Source organism: Mustela nigripes, chromosome 2 (genome assembly GCF_022355385.1).
Source record: "Mustela nigripes isolate SB6536 chromosome 2, MUSNIG.SB6536, whole genome shotgun sequence".
Taxonomy (NCBI): Eukaryota; Metazoa; Chordata; class Mammalia; order Carnivora; family Mustelidae; genus Mustela; species Mustela nigripes.
The window spans coordinates 79,275,117-79,296,067 of NC_081558.1; the positions used below are offsets into that span (position 1 = coordinate 79,275,117).

The 20,951-nt window shown below is 40.1% G+C and overlaps 1 protein-coding gene across 11 annotated transcripts in view; it reads left to right on the top strand.

Moving 5' to 3' along the window:
* The window catches only part of THRB (thyroid hormone receptor beta), a 398,126-nt gene that overhangs the window by 360,898 nt on the left and 16,277 nt on the right, over positions 1 to 20,951 (top strand). For all 11 annotated transcript variants that reach the window (XM_059390840.1, XM_059390848.1, XM_059390839.1 and 8 more), the window contains 3 exons: positions 4,796 to 4,896; positions 9,985 to 10,132; positions 13,004 to 13,209. In XM_059390840.1, coding sequence (XP_059246823.1) covers positions 4,796 to 4,896; positions 9,985 to 10,132; positions 13,004 to 13,209 — 455 coding nt within the window. The remainder of the gene's footprint in view (positions 1 to 4,795; positions 4,897 to 9,984; positions 10,133 to 13,003; positions 13,210 to 20,951) is intronic.

The following is a 20,951-nucleotide window of genomic DNA, read 5'->3' on the forward strand; positions in this document are numbered from 1 at the left end:
TCTCACGTGCAGGATAATACTTGGAAATTAAGCAGACATTGCCAAGTGTCAAATAAAAAAAATAATCTCCAAGTACTCGTTGAACAAACAAATGGAGTTTGTTTGCCTAATAATATGCTTGATAAAGTGGCAGCATTGTTTATTGGTCTAAAAAACAAGATATCTGAGCGTGTAAGTGCTGGCAAAAACATATCACCCTTGGATTATCACATACTGACAGGGGACTTAATTGTTTTCTGGGGTGTTATTAACCATGTTTCCCCAAGAGTCACTTGGGATAATTTGCAGATGCAATTCTCAGATGAGCTGCGTGGCTTCCAGAGTTGTATTTCTCATGTTTGTTTCTAGACAGAACCAAATACTGACATTCATTTAGTGTCCCTTCCTGGTAACAAAACTAGCGCTATACATGCATTTTCCTTAGCAGGGCATATTTAGCCAGCATATGGCTCATTTGTAACCATGAGAAAAGTAAAAGATGGGGACACAGAAACTAGAAGAGCAAGAAATGGTTAAGTTCTCTGGGAGAACTAGTTAGCATGTGATAATGTCAAATAGATTCAGCAATCTTAAACGAATCTTCACCTACCTATTAATTATGTGTAGGATGTTACTCCTTGATGGATGTTATTTAATGATGAATAATGGACTTAGGCATGATAATTGATGTATCATTGCCTGTGGTGACTGTTTGGGTAAATAAGATAGTTCTGATTATTTTAGAGAAAAGGAAGATATGGGTGGGGTATACTAGTATGACCATATAAGCAACTGTAACCAACTTAAGTAGATGTTTCTGTAAAAGTCATAATAATTTCACTAGAGACATAATAAATTGTCTATTCATCTAACCACCAAGAAGATAATCTAGGAGAAAAAGGAGAACAAACCAAACCACCCATCAGACTAGCAGTCAGAAAATTGAAGGAGCCTATTCCACTCACAGATTGAATTACCATTGGATTCCAGGGTTCACAAGAACCTAAAGGTCAAACATCTATGTAAATTGTTGACTACAGGAGGAGGAAATTTCCAGTATCTTACTGCCAACATCACTGGTGAGAGCAGGCAAGTCATGAGATAGAGTGAAAAATGGTGAGGGACCTGAATCTATCTTAACTCTGGTTAATATTCTCTGGCCTTCCCAAGTCATGTCCCATAAGCAATATAGTGTCCAACCATGTTGCAATTGGTTCCTGAATATGAGAAGGAAGTGCCCTTATCTCTCTTTCCCTTATCTCTGCTGTGTGTACCTGATACCAAGAACTGAAAACTCCTCACTCTGATCAACTATACATAAGCTCTACATATAAGAGTTCAAGAGATAGTTTTCCTGACATGGATATATGTATTCCATCCACCTTTACTAGAAAGGTGTGCATTTTAATAATTAGGTTACTTCATTGCTTAAAAGTTACTTTGTGTTTTGTAAGTCTGTGTTTCAATGCTACACACAAACACATATGTACACACTGTCACACATACTAATCCAAGATTAAGAAACACCAAAATGCTACAGTGGTTATCTCTGTGGTGGAGAGTTGACAGGAAAACCTGCTTTTTGTTCATTTATGTCATTTATTTTTTCTATAATGAACTGTATTACCTGAACAGGAAGTCTTCTCAAAGGGTTTCCCTTTGTAATTCTGGATATAGACCTATCCCAGGGCCTATACCTATATTATGTGCAGAAGATCTGTTACTGTCTTTTTTCACTACACTGAAAGCTTCCCCAAGAATGCAAAATTAGCCATCTTTTTCTTTAAAGATTTTATTTATTTATTTGACAGAGAGAGACACAGCGAGAGAGGGAGCAGCAGGCAGAGGGAGCAGCAGGCAGAGGGAGAAGCAGGCTCCCTGCTCAGCGAGGAGGGAGCAGGGAGCCCGATGTAGGGCTCAATCCCAGAACCCCAGGATCATGACCTGAGCCAAAGGCTGATGCCTAACTGACTGAACAACCTAGGTGCCCCCCAAAATTAACCATCTTTAGATCCTTAGCACATTGCCTGGCATAGTATACATATGAATGTTTGTCAAATGGAGCCATTCTCTTTTATTTCCTTCATTGCTTTGTTTTTGTATGAACAGCTTTATTGAAATATATTCCACATACCATGGACCTCACACACTGAAAGTGTACAAAACACATCCATGAAAAATGGTTTTCATTCAGTGGCTTTAGTATGTTCAGAGTTGTGCAACCATCAACACTATACAATTCCAGAACATTTTCATCACCATGAAAAGAAACTTTGTACCCATTAGCAGTTACACCCCATTGCCCCCTCCCTCCAGGCCGTTTCATCTACTAATCTAATTTCTTTCTCTATGAATTTACCTATTCTAGACATTTCATAGAAATGAACTCATACAATATGTGGCCTTTCATGTCTGGCTTCTTTTCTTAACATAATGTTTTCATTTCTTAAAGGTTCATCTATGTTGTAGCATGTGTCGTTACCTCATTCCTTCTCATAGCTGTATAATATTCAATTGTATGAATGTACTGCCTTTTGTTATCTATCATTTGATAGGCATTTGGGTTGTTTTCATCCTTTGGATGTTATAAATAATGCTGCTTTGAACATTCATGTACAGTTCTGTGTGTAGACACATATTTTCAGTTCTCTTGGGAACACACCTAGGAGTGGAATTGCTGGGTCACATGTAAATTTATGTTTAACCTTTTGAGGGACTGCCAAACTATTTTCCAAGGCACATTTTACATTCCCACCAGCAATATATAAAGGTTCAGATTTCTCAATATGCTTACCAACTTTTATTATTGTCTGCCATTTTTATTATAACCATCCTAGAGGATGTTAAGGGGTGTCTCATTGTGGTTTGGGCTTTGCATTTCCTTGTGGTGATGTTCAGCATCTCTCATGTTCTTTACTTCACCTTCACCCTTTCTTCTCTTGTTGAGGAATGACCAGGACTGGAAATACAAGATCTCTATTTCCTACACATGTACTTACCAAGGGAAGAAACCATGCCTTCCTTGTTTTTATATTCTCAGCACCAAGCACAGTGCTAAGTGCATAGTACATGCTAAATAAATATTTTCTGAATTTATGAATAGATGAATGATTGAATAAACACACAAATCATTCCAGTCCCCTTTTTTTCTCTCCAGATCCCTCCCCAAATCCTCTTTTTAAAAATGTTTGATGGAAGTTTTGAAACTCTTGAAGTGAATTCAACAGATGACTCATGGTTTGCAGGATGTAAAAGTAAACTAAGAAAAGCTGTGATATTTAAGAAGATAATCCTGTACATTACCAGATCTCACTCTGAAGTCATTCGTCTCCCTCCCAAGAGAGGCCATTTTTCTAAAATAAAGTCTGAGCGAAGTAATTTCTAAGAAACTGTGAAAAGAACTCATTTTCTTCTGTTTTCTTTGAGAAATTTTTTTTTGAAATGTAAGCCTTCTGTGACCTAGTTTAATAAAAGATCTGTGAAAATGTCATGGTAAAGCATACAGCAAGTCATCTGTCATTTCAACATGGCTAATCTGTATTGAAACCAGTAAGAGTTTACCATGTCAAAGAACTTCATAGGGAGCCATGGTCAGGGAAAGGAATGATTTTGTTTTCTCAGCCTTTCCCTTCTCCAAATCCCAACAAAGCAGACCTTGTTTTGATTTCTGCACTCATTTAAAGACACGTGCTTCAAATATATATATATATTTGAATATATATATATATATATATATATATATATATATATATATATACCCATGCTGCAGTAGTAAACCACTGATAGCATATGAAACTGAATTTGCCCTTTAGAATCAGTTTTGTGTTTGGGCATTTTCTACAAGTGAAGGGGAAGAGGCAAAGACCAGTGGGAAGTAGGCTGCTTCTGTTTTGTTTTTAAACTTTAGTTTTCTGGGCCAAGGAATTTAAACTAAGAAACCAATAGTACACTAACAAAGAGAGTTATTATAGTTGGATTTTTTTTCTTAATAAATAGACCCATCATTATTTCACATCACCCAGAATTCTTGGGTTTTATGTCATAACAGCACAAGTTTGAAAAAAAAAAATTTTTAGATGGCTTTGTTCATTGTACTTAAAAATTGTCTGTTTTTAGAAAATGACAAGCATTGCTTATACTGGAAGTTAGGAGATCTGATTAGAAGATCTCCTCTTTAATTTCCAGTGTGACCCTCAGGAAGACCAAGCAAAACTCTGAAAGCCTGTTCGCCTCAGAAGTACTTGATGATCTCCAAGCTGTACAAAGTTTTCTGATTTTATTGCATGGTGCCTTGATTCCAAAGTGGATCCAGTCTTCTAAGAAAAAGTTCTGAAATAAGGCTTGCAAAAGAGATTTTGTTCTCCAGAACCTAAGCACTCCAGATGTCTCAAATCTTGGCCTCTCTCCATGATTCATTGGCTTCAGCAGCCTTCAGATGTATTCCTACCTGCACAGTAAGAATGATCACACCCATTTCTAAGGCATTCTGAAATCTTGGGCCTACTATCCAACTCTGTATGTGTGACAGAAGGTAGCAGATAAGTATAAGATATGGAGGAAGAATATGAAGTCAGGGGAAAACTTCAAATTTTTCTTGTTATATATTTTATTTACCTTTGATATTTAAAACTAAATGATCACAAGATGGAAACCCTAAAGCAAAAATTGGATTAAAGTGTATAAAACAATTTGGTCCTGCCTCTTCCTTCACATGCCTTACCTCCTGGCCTCCTTTTATCCTCCGCCAACCTACGATGTGTCTTTGACTTTAGTGTGATATTTTCTGCTCACATTCCTCTTTTTTCCTTCTTCACAGGGTACATCCCCAGTTATTTAGACAAGGACGAGCTATGTGTAGTGTGTGGTGACAAAGCCACCGGGTACCATTATCGCTGCATCACGTGTGAAGGCTGCAAGGTAATTGCCCTGAGACCAGTGAGCTCCGAGCTCACCCAGCTCTAGTGTCTCCCCCAGGATTCCACTAAAATACAACATGAAGTTTAAGTTCAAATTAGAACCAGATTCCACCACTCACAGCCTGTGATCATCCAGGACCTTTGTGTGGCTGTCCTCCTCCATTTTTGACATGTTTAAGAATGGAATTTATTTTTTTTTCCTAAATCAACAATGACTAAATGAATTTGCATGAGTTTAATGTCTGGTTTTTAAGACAGGGAGAGAACTAATAAGATGAAAAGAAATTAATATTTTCACTGTGAATTTAAAAATGCATAGATATTTTATAATATATTATCCCAAGAAATAACCATTTCTCCTCCTGTTTTATCTCCAGTGGTTGAGGAGACAGAATGTACTCTACCACATGCTATTAATCTGAGTAAATATGCTCATTTTTGCTATTTTTTAATGTACTCACTTATAAGGGTTCCATTAGAGGATATCTTTGAGGTTACTTAGATTCGATTATGTTCTGAAATTATCCAAATTGGCTTTCTGCACAGCCTTCAGCCAGTAAGTAAATTCTGGGCATCCATCAGCTAATTTTATGTTCTACAGACCCATCTACAGGAGACACTTGACAAGAATACACCCGTGATCAACAGTTCACTTCCCGAAAGTGAGCCTAAATTCGCCTACTTACACTCTTCATCATCAAAATTAAGATGAGCTTCCCAGCAAATATCTTTTGGTCCAACAACCTAGCCTAGAAAATACAGTCTACTATAAAAATAAATAAAGCTCAACCCAGTGCTAGATCCAGCATTCGGCTAATGTTTTATAAATGAGGAAGTATAGTAAGCCAGGGGGAAAACTTCTTAAATGTTTACTTGTGGGGCGCCTGGGTGGCTCAGTGGGTTAAATGTTTACTTGTTAAATGTTTTATTTACTTTTTTATTGCTTCTCGGCCTTTTGACTGAGATCAAGTGAAATTTTTTATTTACTTTTATATTTAAAACCAAATGATCCCAAGATGTAAACCCTAAAGCACAGATTGGATTAAACTGTATAAAATGATTCAGTCTTCCCTCCTCTGTCACCCACCTCACCTCCTCCTCTTTCTTCCCCTCCTCCAAATACCCCCATTTCCTCCCTTGACCCTAAACCCCAAAAATCAGCATAGTAGCTTGGTTTCAAGGTAAGGTGCCCATTTCCCTAATGGAAGACTTTCCGTGCAAATTCCCTAGTTTTTATGCATGAAATTAGGAAACACTTAGTGGAAGCCTGCTAGAAGTGTTGAAATGGAATCAATGGAGTCACTGGAATCAGGGCACATCAGGATGTTTCTAAGTTCCCAAAGCCCTATATCTGCAAGACTTTTGTAATGTGTTGTAGTGTGCTCTCATTCATCCAGACCCCTTTGATCTGGAATTTGTACCTTTTAACAATGACTGTGCCAAAGATTGCTATTACACCCATGAAAATAATGTCTTAAGGAGTTTAATGGAAGCAAATAAAAGTAAGTCCTGATTATTATTAATTGGGGGCCTTGCAGACTGTCTCTTAAAAGCAGTTTTATTGGCTTGATTTGAAAGTAATAACACTGCATTACTTTCGATATACTCTCTCACTCTGAAAGCTCAGTAATTCAAATGGAACTTTTTTCTACATTAGCCCCAATTCATAAAGCTTTTGCCTACCTGATTATGCAGGATTGAGATTCTTTCAAATCAGTTCCTAATGGCAAATTCTTAATTCTGGGAGAGACCCTAATGAAAATTCCATTTAATATACTCAACTCCCAAAGTGACTCTAAAGACCAAATGTGCTTGACAGAGAACTTCATTCTTATTAGTGACTGACTTAAGCAAAGGGACAATCAAGCCTATTATCCATATACCTGCTTCATGTCTATCTTCATGACAATCAAGAAATCCACTAGCCTCTTTTTCCAAGATCACAAGATGTTTGGGGCCTGATTCAATTAAGGTTTGCCTAAAAGAAGAACTCATATAACAAAAAGCTAGATTTTTTCAGCCTCTTTCCCTTTATCTCATATCAGAATCCTATTTCTAGGATTGCCTCCATCATAAATCAGAAAGCAGTTTTCCCAGGGTAATTATGCAGATCATGCATTTAATATAAAGACAAAGTATCTTGGAAAAAACAATGGAGTTTTTCAAATGAAACACAGTTTTTAGGAGCGGCCAAAGATGAAAAAGGTTATGTTTCACATACTGTTTATTCAAACCTACATTCTGAAAATAATTCTACCCCACACTCGCAGTGTATATGGGGAGAATCTTTTTTGCCCATTTTTGCCCTGAAGACGGCAAAAATCTTTTATTGCTGTTTGGTCCGTTTTGATGAGTCGGTTTTTGTACATCTTTTATAGAAAGAATGTTGATACTTCCCCACAACAAACTATTTTTGTAAAAAAGACTCATAGCTTTTAGCAGCTGCCCAAATATTGACACTCAGCTATTTATCACACTAATCAGAGCATCCTCTCAGACCACTAAGAAGTGGATCCAGTTCTCCAAATGCAGAGGAACATGTCTGATGTTGATCAATAAAAGTAAAACCTCTCCTCACCAAAAACATCATCAATGAAATATATGGCCTTATTGAGTCCCTAGGACATGTCTTTTGTTATCTCACCTCTAAAAAGAATTTTGTAGGTAGAGTATATTAAATATTGTCTATTTGATTCACTTCCAGAAGTTAATTTTTGTCACTTTTTAAAATTCAGGGATCTAGCATCTTTACATTTACTTATATGAAGTGATCCCTCATCATATGTCAAATATGTTTTTATTATAACTTAGGAGAAGCCAACGTCTTAAAGGAGATTTGGTCCATGAAGCCCCCAAGTCATCAGAGAGAAACCACAGAAAAGATGATACTATGAATAGCAAAGCCTGTACCCCAATACCTTTCTCAACATAAGCAAAGTATAAATTATTTGACTTATTCCATTTAAAAGTTCACAGAGTAGCCTTTTTGGGAAAATGAAGGCTACCCCATTGTCTGGTATACCACAGCTCATTCTCCCCTTAACATTGTCAGACTCATCAGTATGCTCCACACCCCCTTCTAAAACACAAGTCAGCATCAGAGTATGTGTGAGAAAAGGGTCTCCCTGACAACTTTCCTATCCTCCTAGCAGCACACATTCTCCCTGAGGCCCTGGACTTTCGTGCTGCCACCTCTAGAGAAGCTCTGCTTCCTCCAGAAGGAGGTATGCTACCCAGCCACTCTCCTCTCTGTCTGTGACACATGTCTTCTCACCAGGAATCTCCAGGTTGCTTTGCTCTCTGGGCAGGGATGATCCAGGAAGGGTAGACTGGAGAGAGGGCAGCAGAAGGAGGGAAGGGAGGTTCACAGGGCAGCTTATCCTTCAGCACTGTGGCATGCTCTGTCATTCACGCTCTAACAGAATGTGCCCACCTTGAATACCCAGAGAAAGACCGCCAGCATGACAGAGCTGCCCACGTGTGACAGAGTGAATCTTAGAACATGATAGCAAAATCATTCAAACCAAAGGACATAAGTGTTTAAGGATACAAAACCCAAAAAATAATGGGGGCAGTTTTCCTGTTAGAACTTGAATAGAAATGTTAAGGGATTTGCACAGATGCCCCCAAGTCAAGTCCACTAGTTTCAGTCATGGCTGTCATTTTTCTATTTCATCCTGCTTTGCCCTATATAAAATCTTACGTTTGACCTTTTCATTATAAGGTCTTCTGGGTGAGTGAATATGCAAGTGGTATATGTACATAATCAAAGCCAAGGAAAGTTAAACAGGATCATACAAATTTGGGCTTAATCTAGGCCAGCTGGTATGTCAGTCCCTATTTCTGTAATAAAGTTAGAGGTCCCTTTAAGCTTTAGTAGACAATATCCTTCAACATTTGTTTTTCCCTTGTGAGTCTACTAAAACAGAACAAAGGTTGGGGGGGTGCTATTTAAAATCTGTTCATCTAAAACATTTAAATAATATAGTAAAATTGGATTCAGTTCATATTATATAAGCAGTTAGGTAAATAAGACTTGGAATCTGACTCCTGAGCTCTAGGCTGAATTCCACAGTGTACTTACCACACGATTTGGGGCAAGTAATTGAACCTGTCAGAGCCTTAGTTTTTTAATACCTATCGTGAAGATATTACGAGTACCTACTTCATAAGGTTGTAAAAGAGACAGAAGGATATAGAAGCACTTTGCAACGGGCCTCTTACAATAAGGGCATGCTCTCTGCTATCATGAGTGCTACAATGCAGAAGCCCCATTGCCAAGACAGGAGTACCATGTCCAGGAAAGTTCTGGTAGAACACACCTTTGAGAAGGTGTATGTCACCTAAATCTGGACTAAATGGCATCCTCAGCAGCCTTTATGGTGGCTCTCTCCCATGCCTAAGAAAGGAAGACATCTACTGAACCTCAGGGTGTATGCTGACAGACACTGGAGAGAAAGAAGACTATGAAAGGAAAAACCCCAATGCGGTGTACAGTGAGAAGAATTGGGTGTAGAGTCAGGAATTTTCTACTCCCCAGGTACTATTGTTTCAAGGGTTATCTGAGCTGGCCATGGTCCTTTCAAGAGTCAAAAACAAGAACTAAACTAAATCTCTAAAGGTTGTTCAATGCATCCATTTAATTAATAAATTACATTATTAATTAATAGAGTATCACAAGTATCCAGCTCCTTTATTCTCCAGCACAAAGTATAGCAAGGTTCTTCACAGCTTTAATAACACAATTATGCCACTCTATGAAATGAAATAATATACTTTATTTAAATTACTCAATGTATAGAAAAAATAAAAATGAACACTAAATTTTCCCCATTAACCTCTTTTCCTTACGAAATGCCAAAAAGATACTGACTCTGTCTGTAGTCCTAGACATTTCTTCATCTCAGATTTAGAATTCTTTAGATTCAATTTGGGCTAACTGTCCTGTATGTGAATAGGTAGGAACTATAGGCCTATACACAGGTAAGGTCCAAAGCAATCTATCACAGTTATCTGGACACAAAATTCTGGAGCCATTTATTTCTAGAAAATATGAAACTGTTGTCTTGGGTCTTTCTTTCCCATGCAGGGTTTCTTTAGAAGAACCATTCAGAAAAATCTCCATCCATCCTATTCCTGTAAATATGAAGGAAAATGTGTCATAGACAAAGTTACCAGAAATCAGTGCCAGGAATGTCGCTTTAAAAAATGCATCTATGTTGGCATGGCAACAGATTGTAAGTAATCTTCTTCCTTTGTTTCATATTCAAGAAGTGTTGATTGGGGAAAGATTTGGTTCAAGGAGATCAACCAGACAGAAAAGAAGGCAGGAACCCATGTGGACAGAGAGAAGACACCTAGCACTTCCACAGACCCCTCACTCACAGGCACTGCTGCGTGGTTTCCAACCGACACCTTCCCTATCAACTCCCAAATCTCAAACAGACCACTTGGGAGGGGAAGTGATTAAATGACCCCTAACACATCTGCAGGACTGTTAGCAATACTCTGTTCACAACAGATTACGAATGCGCCGTCATGTCAGTCCCCCTTGATGAGGCGTAATTTTACGTATGACACTTGTGTGGTGAGAGCCTCATGGACTAGTCCTAATGTTTTTCAAAAGCAGAGACAGGAATTTATTTTGTGGACATTTTTGGAGATGGGGCACTAGCAGAAAACATCATGTTCAGTAATTTTTGAAGAATGTGAAGTCGAGTGCTATCGCATGAGTCATCCTGCCGTTGGTTGTTTGTTATATTTTTAGCCCATAAAAACATTCTAAGCCCCAGTCCTCCTACCCAGTTTTCAAAGTGCCACAGCATATGGTGGTAAGATTAGCCACTGGAGTCTCTTCTTCCCGCACCGTGCAAAGGATTTACACCAGTCACTTTAATTAATCTGATAAAAAGAATTGTGTCATTCAGAATGTGTGGCCTCCGTTTTGCCAGTCAAATCAGTGTGAGTGGTTTCTGTTGGTATAAATGTTTTGCATCTCAATGAAAGTTTCCAACTTGTAGTTTAAAAAGAAGAAAAGGAAAGAAAATAAAAAAGGAAAGAAAGAAGAAAAGAATGTAATGAGGATTTTCCTCAGGAAAGAGGAAATAATCACGGCTCACATTTATGTGATAAACAGGGTTCTCTCAGCTAGAACAAAAAAATCCGTGAAATGTCCTGCTTTGCCCATTAAAGAAGACAGAATGAGGAATCTTTAAAAAGGAGGAGGGTTGTGTGAGAGCTTTAGGCTGGAAATCCTGGGTTAATCCCCACCTCTGGCTGACTGTGTTGTCTTCATCTTTTAAAGACTTTCAGCCATTGCCAAAAATATGCCTGATAAGGATACGTGAAAATGATTGACCTAGAACCAAATATTTAGATGTGTCAGTGTAAGGGACTGTTACTATTGAATGTCCATTTCATTGCTTGATTGTTAAAAAAAGGAATGTTTATAAAGTTAAAAAAGCTCAGTGTTAATCTCGACTAGGTGGAAATTAATTTTGAATGCAGCCTACAAGGCATTTTAAGAGCTCAGGCTTTATAATCAGAAAAACTGTTGGAGTCCCATATCTGCCACTTACTAGCTGTGTGACCCTCAGACCTAATCTCTGGTTTCCCTTACGTGAAATCATCGCCTACCTTGCAAGCTGTTTTCAGGATTAAATTAGATAATGCATGATATCAAATGCCACAAAGGCACAAAGGAAGCACTTGGGAAATGGGGCTATAGGTAGAGCCCACTGCTTGTCCCTTTAATAGGGAAACCAAAGTGACCTAACAGGGTTCATTCACATTTCCCACATTTGCCATTGTTCACCTGATTTGGATGATGCAATCCAACCCAGATGACCTGGGGTTACATTTTTCTGTTTGTGGATTAGCTGAGTACTTTTGGTTCTCTTCCTCCTGCTATGTTTGCTTTTTTTCTTTTCCTACCAGGTCACACCTTCCTCAAGAAATGGCCCTAGGACAATGATGTTGTAGAACTGGAATCAGGAGTCCTGGGTCTTGCCTTGGCTCTGCCATGAACTTGCTGTGTGACTTTAGGCAAGTCATGATTTCTCTGGATCAACTTCCTCCTCTGTGAAAGGAGGGAGTTGGGCTAGATAATACCGAAGGTTCTTTCCAGTTCTACAATACTGTGACTCGGTAGCATAAAACCAGAGCCTTTCCATTCCATTGATAGTTACTAAGAGTCTGGTAAAATGGTTTTGTTCTGGAAAATAACCACAGAAGTAGAGGTTTCTTGTTTTCTGTCCTTCTTATATTCCTTTTGCATAAGTGGCAAAAGTCATGGCTCTATTTACTGACCACCTGTAGTGCGTTAACACTTTGAATGCCCTGTGAGGTGGGTATTATTGATCCCGTTTTATATAGGAATTAATGAAAGCTCAAGGAGCCTAAGCAACTTGCCAGAGGTCACACAGCTAGAACGTGGTAGTGTCAGGATTCAAACTCAGCTCTTTCTAGATTCCAAAGCCTGGGCTCTTTAACCACTGTTGAGGGTAGACCAGGTAGAGACTAGAACAAAGTGAGTACCTGGGCAGTCTGCGATAGGCCGAGCTTCATTCCAATGGACTCCTGAGGGAGCTAATAGAGAGTTGGGGTCCTTTTCATCTGAGGAAGACGTCATTAACCTCCTGTTTACTGTTTCAGAACTTTTGTTTAATCTGAAGTGCTTTTTACTAAGCCATTTGAGGGCAGAAGAAGGGGAACAGAGACTCTGGGAGTGAATCCAGATAATTGGCTATAGACTCATATTGACTGAATACAGACTCATCTGGGAACCCATGGATAGGACGGATTTTACTTCCCTCTGCTTCCTTCTTCTTTAGGGCCACCTTCTGTGGAGGTGGGATACTCACTGCCCAACTTCCCCCAGAGCTTTGTTTCAAAAGCTGGCCAGGCATTGGGAGTTTGCATTAGATCTCGAGTCGGACCACAGCTAGTCAATGGCAGCTCTTGCTGCCAAGGAGAGAAAATATTTCAGTGTGACCCACCCTGCAGGACCTGCTCAGCCATCTGTGCGTGGGTGGTCCAGGGCGCATGTGCAGTCTGCCAAGTTTCTGCGTGTGTCCCTGAGTTTCGTCTCATCTTTCTTCCCCTCCTAGTGGTACTGGATGACAGCAAGAGGCTGGCGAAGAGGAAGCTGATTGAGGAGAACCGGGAGAAAAGACGGCGGGAAGAGCTGCAGAAATCCATTGGGCACAAGCCGGAGCCCACAGACGAGGAGTGGGAGCTCATCAAAACTGTCACTGAAGCCCATGTGGCCACCAATGCCCAAGGCAGCCACTGGAAGCAGAAACGGAAATTCCTGGTGAGGCTCCCCAGCACAGCTAGATATCAGCTGCGTGCTCCACATTTTCCCCTTCAGCTCGCTCAGTCCTCATCACCCTGGGATGCTGGTGCGACTGCCCCCATTTCACTGATAGTAGTCCCAAGAAGTCAAGTGACTTGAAGAGTCAGGATTTGAATCCAGGGCGGTTTGAGAACAAGGGTCACCCCTCCCATCTGTTGCTTGTGAGTCACTAAATTCTAAAGCAGTTTTTTAGGCGACATAGTCCATTTGCTTTTGCTGTTAATAAGGCCAGCCTTAAATCAACTAATTATAACCTTCTTTACCTGCCAGCTTTCCTCTTTTATACCCATTTCTTCTCCCAGATGCCCATTTATATAGTTAGCCCCCTAAACTCACGCCAAGATATCCCCTTTAAAAATAACCCCTAGAATAAAGTGTCCCGTATCTCAACTGTAATTTTATGTCAATAGAAGTCAAAATATTTAGCTTAAAACAAAGAAACTCGAGTCCAGGGAGACAAGGGAAATTAGGGGGTGGGGGTGTGGGCTGGGATGTATAGAGGTATATAGAGGAAACAGGACTTTCTAGGTTCTTGGAAGATGAGTGTGTGATGTTTTTATAAAAACTAACCACTGTGAAAGTCCTTCCTATTCATTTCTCCTTTGGACATCACCATGCTTTTGGTTAGGCTAGAATCATTATCCCCATCTCACAGATATGCAAACCAAACCAAAGACCTTATTTGGTTCACCCAGCTTCACACTACTAGAAAGTGGCAGCCAGGCCTAGAAGTCCAGGCTGTCCACCCACCTCACCAGATGGACTACCCTACGCTGCCACTACCAGCTAGGGTTTGACCATCTCAGAGACTGATCATGCCCCTAGTTTATGATGTGGAATCTTTATGAGCACCAGCAGCAGATATTCTGTGGGTCCGTTTGTCTCTCCAAGTTACATTAACATTCCTTCCCACCTCATTGAAAAGGTATAGTGTATAATTGTCCTTAAAAAGATACATTTTTTTCACCATGGTAAGGATATAGTTTTCATCAACATTATAAGGAGATAATTTTTTCATGAAAACAGTAAAATTACAACCTTAAAGAAAATTTTTGGAAAGAAAAGCTGGCCCATAATCCACCTGCTATCAGTTACTTTCACTGCTGTCCAGAATAGGTTCTAACATACTCTATTCATGGAATCTATGAACAGTAACATTAGAAAACACTTAGATGGCTCTTATCAAGTGCCAGGTTCCATTTTGAGTGCTTTCCATATTAACCTATGTCAAAAGTATAGGTAGAAGTGGGTAAAAATCTTCATTTTTACCAAGCAGAGAACTGAGGCAGAGAGGTTATGGAAGCTTGCAGAGCTCCATAGCTATAAGCAGTGGTGATGGGGGTGGGGGTATCTGAATACCTCTACGGTGCCATCTGTCTCTACAATGAGCTTCATTTCTATCAGCCTATCCCCTTCTATGACTGGGATCACCCCAGCATCTCCTCAACAGAAGGGCCATGTTCCATTTAGTATTGTCACTGCAGTGTCGATCCTATGTGTGGTTGAGACCTGTGGTAGCTCTTGTCAAAGATGGCTGCCATTACAGCCTTTCTTCCCTGTATATACAGCTCATTTTCTCCCATAGAGAGGTGAAGTCTGTTTCTCTCTCATTGAACAGAGGCTGGGCTTGGGATTCCTTTAAGCAACAGATTTTTAGCAGAGTGACTTTTAAGGCTGAATCTGGTGCCAGACAAGAGACCAGAAATGTGGGTAAAGAAGTCTCAGATGACACCAGCCTCTGTTTCCATTTAAGAACAACTATATGAGGGACCCTAAGTGAGAACACCTGGCTGAGCCCATCAACTCTGCGTAACAGTAGAAATCTGTTGTTTTAAGCCACAGTTTTTTGCACAGCATAGATAACCAGGACAGAACGCAATAGATATCATGAAACAGAATGTACAGTTCCACTGGCCCATCCTCAGAGACAGTACAGTAAGCCCTGTGTCTCAGCCTAGTTTACATATTTACACATGCCCCTTGCAGAAGAGTGACTCCAATTGAGTATGTATGCTCAGGATAAAAATTTCACTGAGCAGTGAATTATTCTTGTAAGGACATTAAGAATCCTTAATCAAAGGCAGCTTTGCTAAACGATATTCATGTCTGAATAAGCTTCTACACATTAGGATTTGTGTCTCCCGTGCGGCTGCCTCTATTCTACTTATAACACTGCTATGCATATTATTTCATTTATTTGTATGTGATGATGGCCCATCTTCTGCTGAGAAAGAATTTGAAGAGACCTATTATGTTAACAATAGTATACTAATATATCAGAGGGAACTAAAAATTATATGTTGTCCTAAAAACTGCACATACTCACTTATCTGGAAGAGGAAAATCACTTATTCCCCCAAAAGAATATTCTTCATCACTTTTCACCCTAACATCAGGACTCAAGTCAGAAGTAGAGACTGCTGGTTCGACCTGGGTTTCAAATCTGTATTTGTGTCTATAGAAATGAGAGTCATTGGCAAATAAACTTTTTAAAAAGCCATGTAGATTTTCATAATTCCAAAGCCACTCTTTAAAACTACTTCCAAAAGCACTTAAATCATAATTTTCTAGTTTTCTCCAATCCACCCAAATCCCTGATGTTACAGAAGTGCCCAATGTAACCACCCTTTGGGTGTGGTGACAGCGATGATGAAACAGAGAAGTACACTGAGAAGGGAACAGGGGCCATCTGAGCCAAACACGGGAAGCAGTGTCTCTGCCACGGGTAATTCACTTCTACACCTCCCAGGGGTGGGAAGACACTCAATTTGGAGTAAAGCCCATAGCAGCCATAATATTGTCTGTTGACGCGGTGTTATTATTCTGCTCCCTTCATTCGCATGCGAAGGTACAGCTTTGGATGAGTGTAAAGTGTAAAATGTGACCATCAGAACAAGGACCGGGCTGCCCAACTTTCCCCCAGCAGAGCTACTGACTGATTTCACACATGATCCACTGGGAAAGCCTAAGGAAAGGGGCATAAGCAGAAGGGCCAACCAGGATGGGTGATTTGGCCACATGTGGTATGCGTGGACAGGTCATAAAGCAAGAGCAACCAAGTCAGGAAGGTGTCGAACTCCCAAAATTATAACTGCGTCAGAAGGCAGGGTCATAGTCATGTGCATGGAGATTCAACCAGACAGCCTGAGTTCAATGCTTGTCTGTGTTGCTTTATATATACATATAATAATATGTATTATATGTATAATATTATATGTTTTATTACATAATACATCTAATTTTTAAATAAATATATATACACATATGTGTATATATATTTATTTAAAGCAACAAAGACAAGCATTGAACTATATATGTATATATACACACACACATGTATATGTATATATGTATGTATGTATGTATGTATATTGCTTTTTGGTTACATGACTTTAAGCAAATTCCTTCACCTCTCTAAGGCTCAGGCGACTTTACATCACAAGGTATAAAAGTTGCAGATATAAGTGCCCAGTACATCATTAACAGCGATGTAAGTTGTTCCTATATGCATTATCCCTACAATTCTCACCTCATGTCCATCCCTGCTTATCCTGGGAAAAGGGAGAGCCTGAAGTAATATCCCAAAGCCCAAGGACCTTTAATCACCATTGGTCTGGGCCTTCCTGCCCACCTCCTTATGAAGGTGTAAGAAGATACCCTGTGATCTCGCAAAGGAAGGTACAAGTCCCCTCTGGCCCCATCCCACTCTGCTTGTGCTAGAGAGCTGTAAGTTCAAGCCACATAGCCCTCAGCTCTGAGCCAGCCACAGCAAAGAGGTCAATGGGCAGCATCTGCTACTCACCTTGAACAATACTGATGAACAGTCAAAGCAGAAAGGCACCTAGTCTCCCTTTGTGTATCAGCAGCTAGTGACACAAGTAAGCTAGTAGAAGCCCACCCCTGCACACACCCCTGAATCTCTCTCCCTTCATGCCCCCATCCCCACCACTGCCCCGAGGAGATATCCCGGATTCCTAATTGGCCTGCACCCCACATCCAGTCAGTCAGAAAGCCCTATGTCCAGCTCCCAAGAGAAGTTTGAGTTCTTCCACTTCTCTCCATGTCTACTGTCACCCCATAGTCCAGATCACTTTATGTCCTGCCCAAACAGCTAGTGCCACAGGGCCATTTCTTCATCTGGCTTACCACATTCCTACTCCACATAACAACCCAAGTTCTCATCCTGCTGCCCTCTTATTTGAAGTCCCTCAGTGGAGCCACACTGCATAAGCCCATCCCTTCCCCAGAGGCCATCATCATGAGACCCTCGCCTGCCCCTGTGCCTCATCTCATGCCATCTCTGGGATCCAACTACATGGGCCTCCTTTCTGGCCTTGGGACTTGGCACGGGCTTTTCCCTTTGTCTTTAATTTACCTTCATGACATTCTTCCAGTTAAAGCTTACACATCACTTCTCAAAGAGTCCTAGGCTGCCCACCTCCCTTCCGACCCCCACATACTATCATGTTGCCTCCAGTCTAATCACAAATAAAAATTCTTCTGTGAGAATATTCTTTATATTGTCTTTATATTTATAAATATTTATATTTATATTATAAATATTTTTATTATTTTAATATTTTATTTATTTATTTATAAATATTTTAATAAATAATTATTAAATAAATGTTTTATTATTGTATTTTTATTATAAATATTTATAAATATTTATTATATAAATATTCTTTATATTTCAATACAGTGAAAGTTCCTTGAGGGTGCATTGTTCATTGATGTAACCTCAGCATCTAGAACCAGGCCGGGCTCCATAGTAGTTGCTGAATAAATATTGGTTCAACATGTATAAACATACATTTATTCACTCAACCAACCAAAAAGCATTCTGTCCTCCACCTTTTAGCTCAATGTTTTCCACACAGGAGACAACCTTAAAGCTTATGCCTCCCACCCAAGAAGTTTATATCTTACTGCATACCTACATAACGCAATAAAAAGTGATAGTAATAAATGCTGAATGCCATGAGTGATGTACATGGCCCACAATCTGTGTTCCTGTGAGATAGGCCTCATTTCACACAGGTCATCTGGGAAGACTTCGAAGAGAAAACAGAATTTGAGTGGGATAGGATTTGGAATTGGCAAAGATAAGATGGAAGTGGGGACTTGAGAGAAAGCAAAAGTCAGGAGGAAAGGCAGCAAAAGTGCAAAGCAAGTTGAGCAGGAGACATGAATAGGTAGGATGAACTGGCTCAGGAGGTCCAGTAGGGCAGCCAAGCAGGAGGTAAGTCAGAATGAGAACTGGAAACCCCCCAGTGAGAAAGCTAAGGCAGTTTGAGCCACAGAGGTAAAAACCAGGCTTTGCCCACAGTCTACCTTGGTAACTTATCATTGGTACCTGAGCTTGATCCCAGTGCATGCTCTTTGGGGTGGTGGTGGGAGGTTGGGGTAAGCAAATATATCTCATGTCATGGATTACAAACCTATTAGCTATATCAACGTGTCTAATAGGGTCAATTGATGTCAACTATTTGTACTCTTCTTTATTTTTTTTTTTTAAGATTTTATTTATTTATTTGACAGACAGAGACCACAAGTAGGCAGAGAGGCAGGCAGAGAGAGAGAGGAGGAAGTAGGCCCCCCGCCAAGCAGGGAGCCCAATGCAGGGCTGGATCCCAGGACCCCGGGATAATGACCTGAGCCGAAGGCAGAGGCTTTAACCCACTGAGCCACCCAGGCACCCCTGTACTCTTCTTTATTTCTAACATCTTCCAAATATTGTAGCAAACAATGTAAAAAAATCTTTAGGGAGGTCACAGACAGGGTTACAGTGCTCAACCTTAATTTCTCATACCTCATGTGTTGACTCAGGTCAATTCATAGACTCTATTTATCTATCTATCCATTTTCTTCTGGTATCCAAGATCCATTATGGGAATAAAGCTTAATATAATAAAAAGCCTTGACTTTGTATATGATTTTATTTCTAGCAATCATATTTTCCACTAAATACCCTACCCTGCTATTTATTTTTTTCCTTACCCTGCTATTTATTTTTCAACAGAAAAGCTTGTGATGTGGTTACCTTTTTAAGTTTAATTTTAATTAAAATTGCCATATTTCCTTATAAAACTCCCCTCCTTTTTTCAAACCTTTAGCGGTATCACAGATGTGATTCAAATGCCCCATGAACCCAGAGATTAAATGGAAATTTTTTAAAATCGGTATTAACTTAACCGACATTTCAAAGGACACTGAATACCATTAAATACAATCAGATTAGATCTATCCGTGTTCAGTGACAAGACATTTAGACTCAACCAAGCCAAACTGTAAAAATATAAAAATATTATTATTTTATTTTTATTTCTAAAAAAAACTCACCTTATGTGTGTGTGTGTGCATGTGTATATAAAACTCCCTTTCTTAAGGTATGACCACATTCCTCTTATCAGTCAATCTTCGTAATAGAGTTGTAAAATAAGCAAGGCAGGTGAGATGAGACTCATTTCTGGGGTGGGGGGAGACCAGTAAGGAGGTGACAAATGCCAGGAGAAGCAATGCCCAGAGGAGGACCTGATGTGCCTTATCCCTTCGTTCAGTCCATGTGAGAAAGACAGGCAGAGAGAGAGAAAAGGAAGCTGTACGTGTGATTATTCCATCAATTCTCTCTGCATCCAGAAAGCCAGCAAAGCAGTTGCCTCCCATGGGCTTCCCACACCAACTGTTGCCCCAAAACATCATCACTGACTATGATAACATGACAGACTAGTTTCCTTTCCCATTCACTGCTGCTGGCAAAGCAAACAATAAAAAATAAAATAAAATAAACAGAAGAACCTACTGGATAACCCAAAAAAGGTCAATGCTGCCAGTTTGTTATGTAATGTATTTTAAATCCTCCCCTAGGCTGTAACCACAGCTCCTACCACGCCTTTGGAGAGGGCCTGGGCTGCTCCTGTTGACCCTGGTGCCCTAGTAACATGTCAGTAAGAGAGTCATCCTTTGCTTTCCTTTGTGCTAAGAATTAGATGTGAGCAATAATTGGAGAGCTGTGGGAAGAAAATGGTAACTGGATTCCTCTGAGCTGGATGTGTTATTGCCAGTCAAGTGGTTCTCAAAGTGTAGTCCCAGACCAGCAGCATCAGCATGCCCTGGGAAGTTGTTAGACATGCAGATTCCCGGGCTCTATCCCTGACCTACAGTATCAGAAACTCTGGACATGGGAACCCATCAAGTGATTCTGATGCAAGCAAGTTTGGGGACCACGGCTGTAGGCAAGCTATAGTCTTGTCACCAGCAGTGTCCTCATGACTCTGAGAGTAAGAGATTCAGCTTTGCTTGACTAGTTCTCAGTGCCAGATCCTCCTGCCCATCTCTGCCCACCGTCCCACCTCTCCCAACCCTGGGTGCCTGGTTCTGGTCTGTTCACTGTGGCTCCAGGCCATGGGATAGGCTTGAGTCTCTGACCCCTCCCATCACCTTCACAACTTCTAGTAAGGTAATGGGAGAGAATGGTAAGGGAAATAGTAGGAGTAGAATTTTGCCCCGTGGTATGAAAAGTGTACAGGCTGTGGAGCACCTTTGTGGCTCAGTCAGTTGAACATCTGACTCTTGATTTTGGCTCAGGTCATGATCCCAGGGTCATGGGATCAAGTCCCACGTCAGGGCTGCACATGAGTGCTTGCTCTCTCAGAAACATAAATCTTTGAAAAAACAAAAACAAAAACAAACTGTATCAG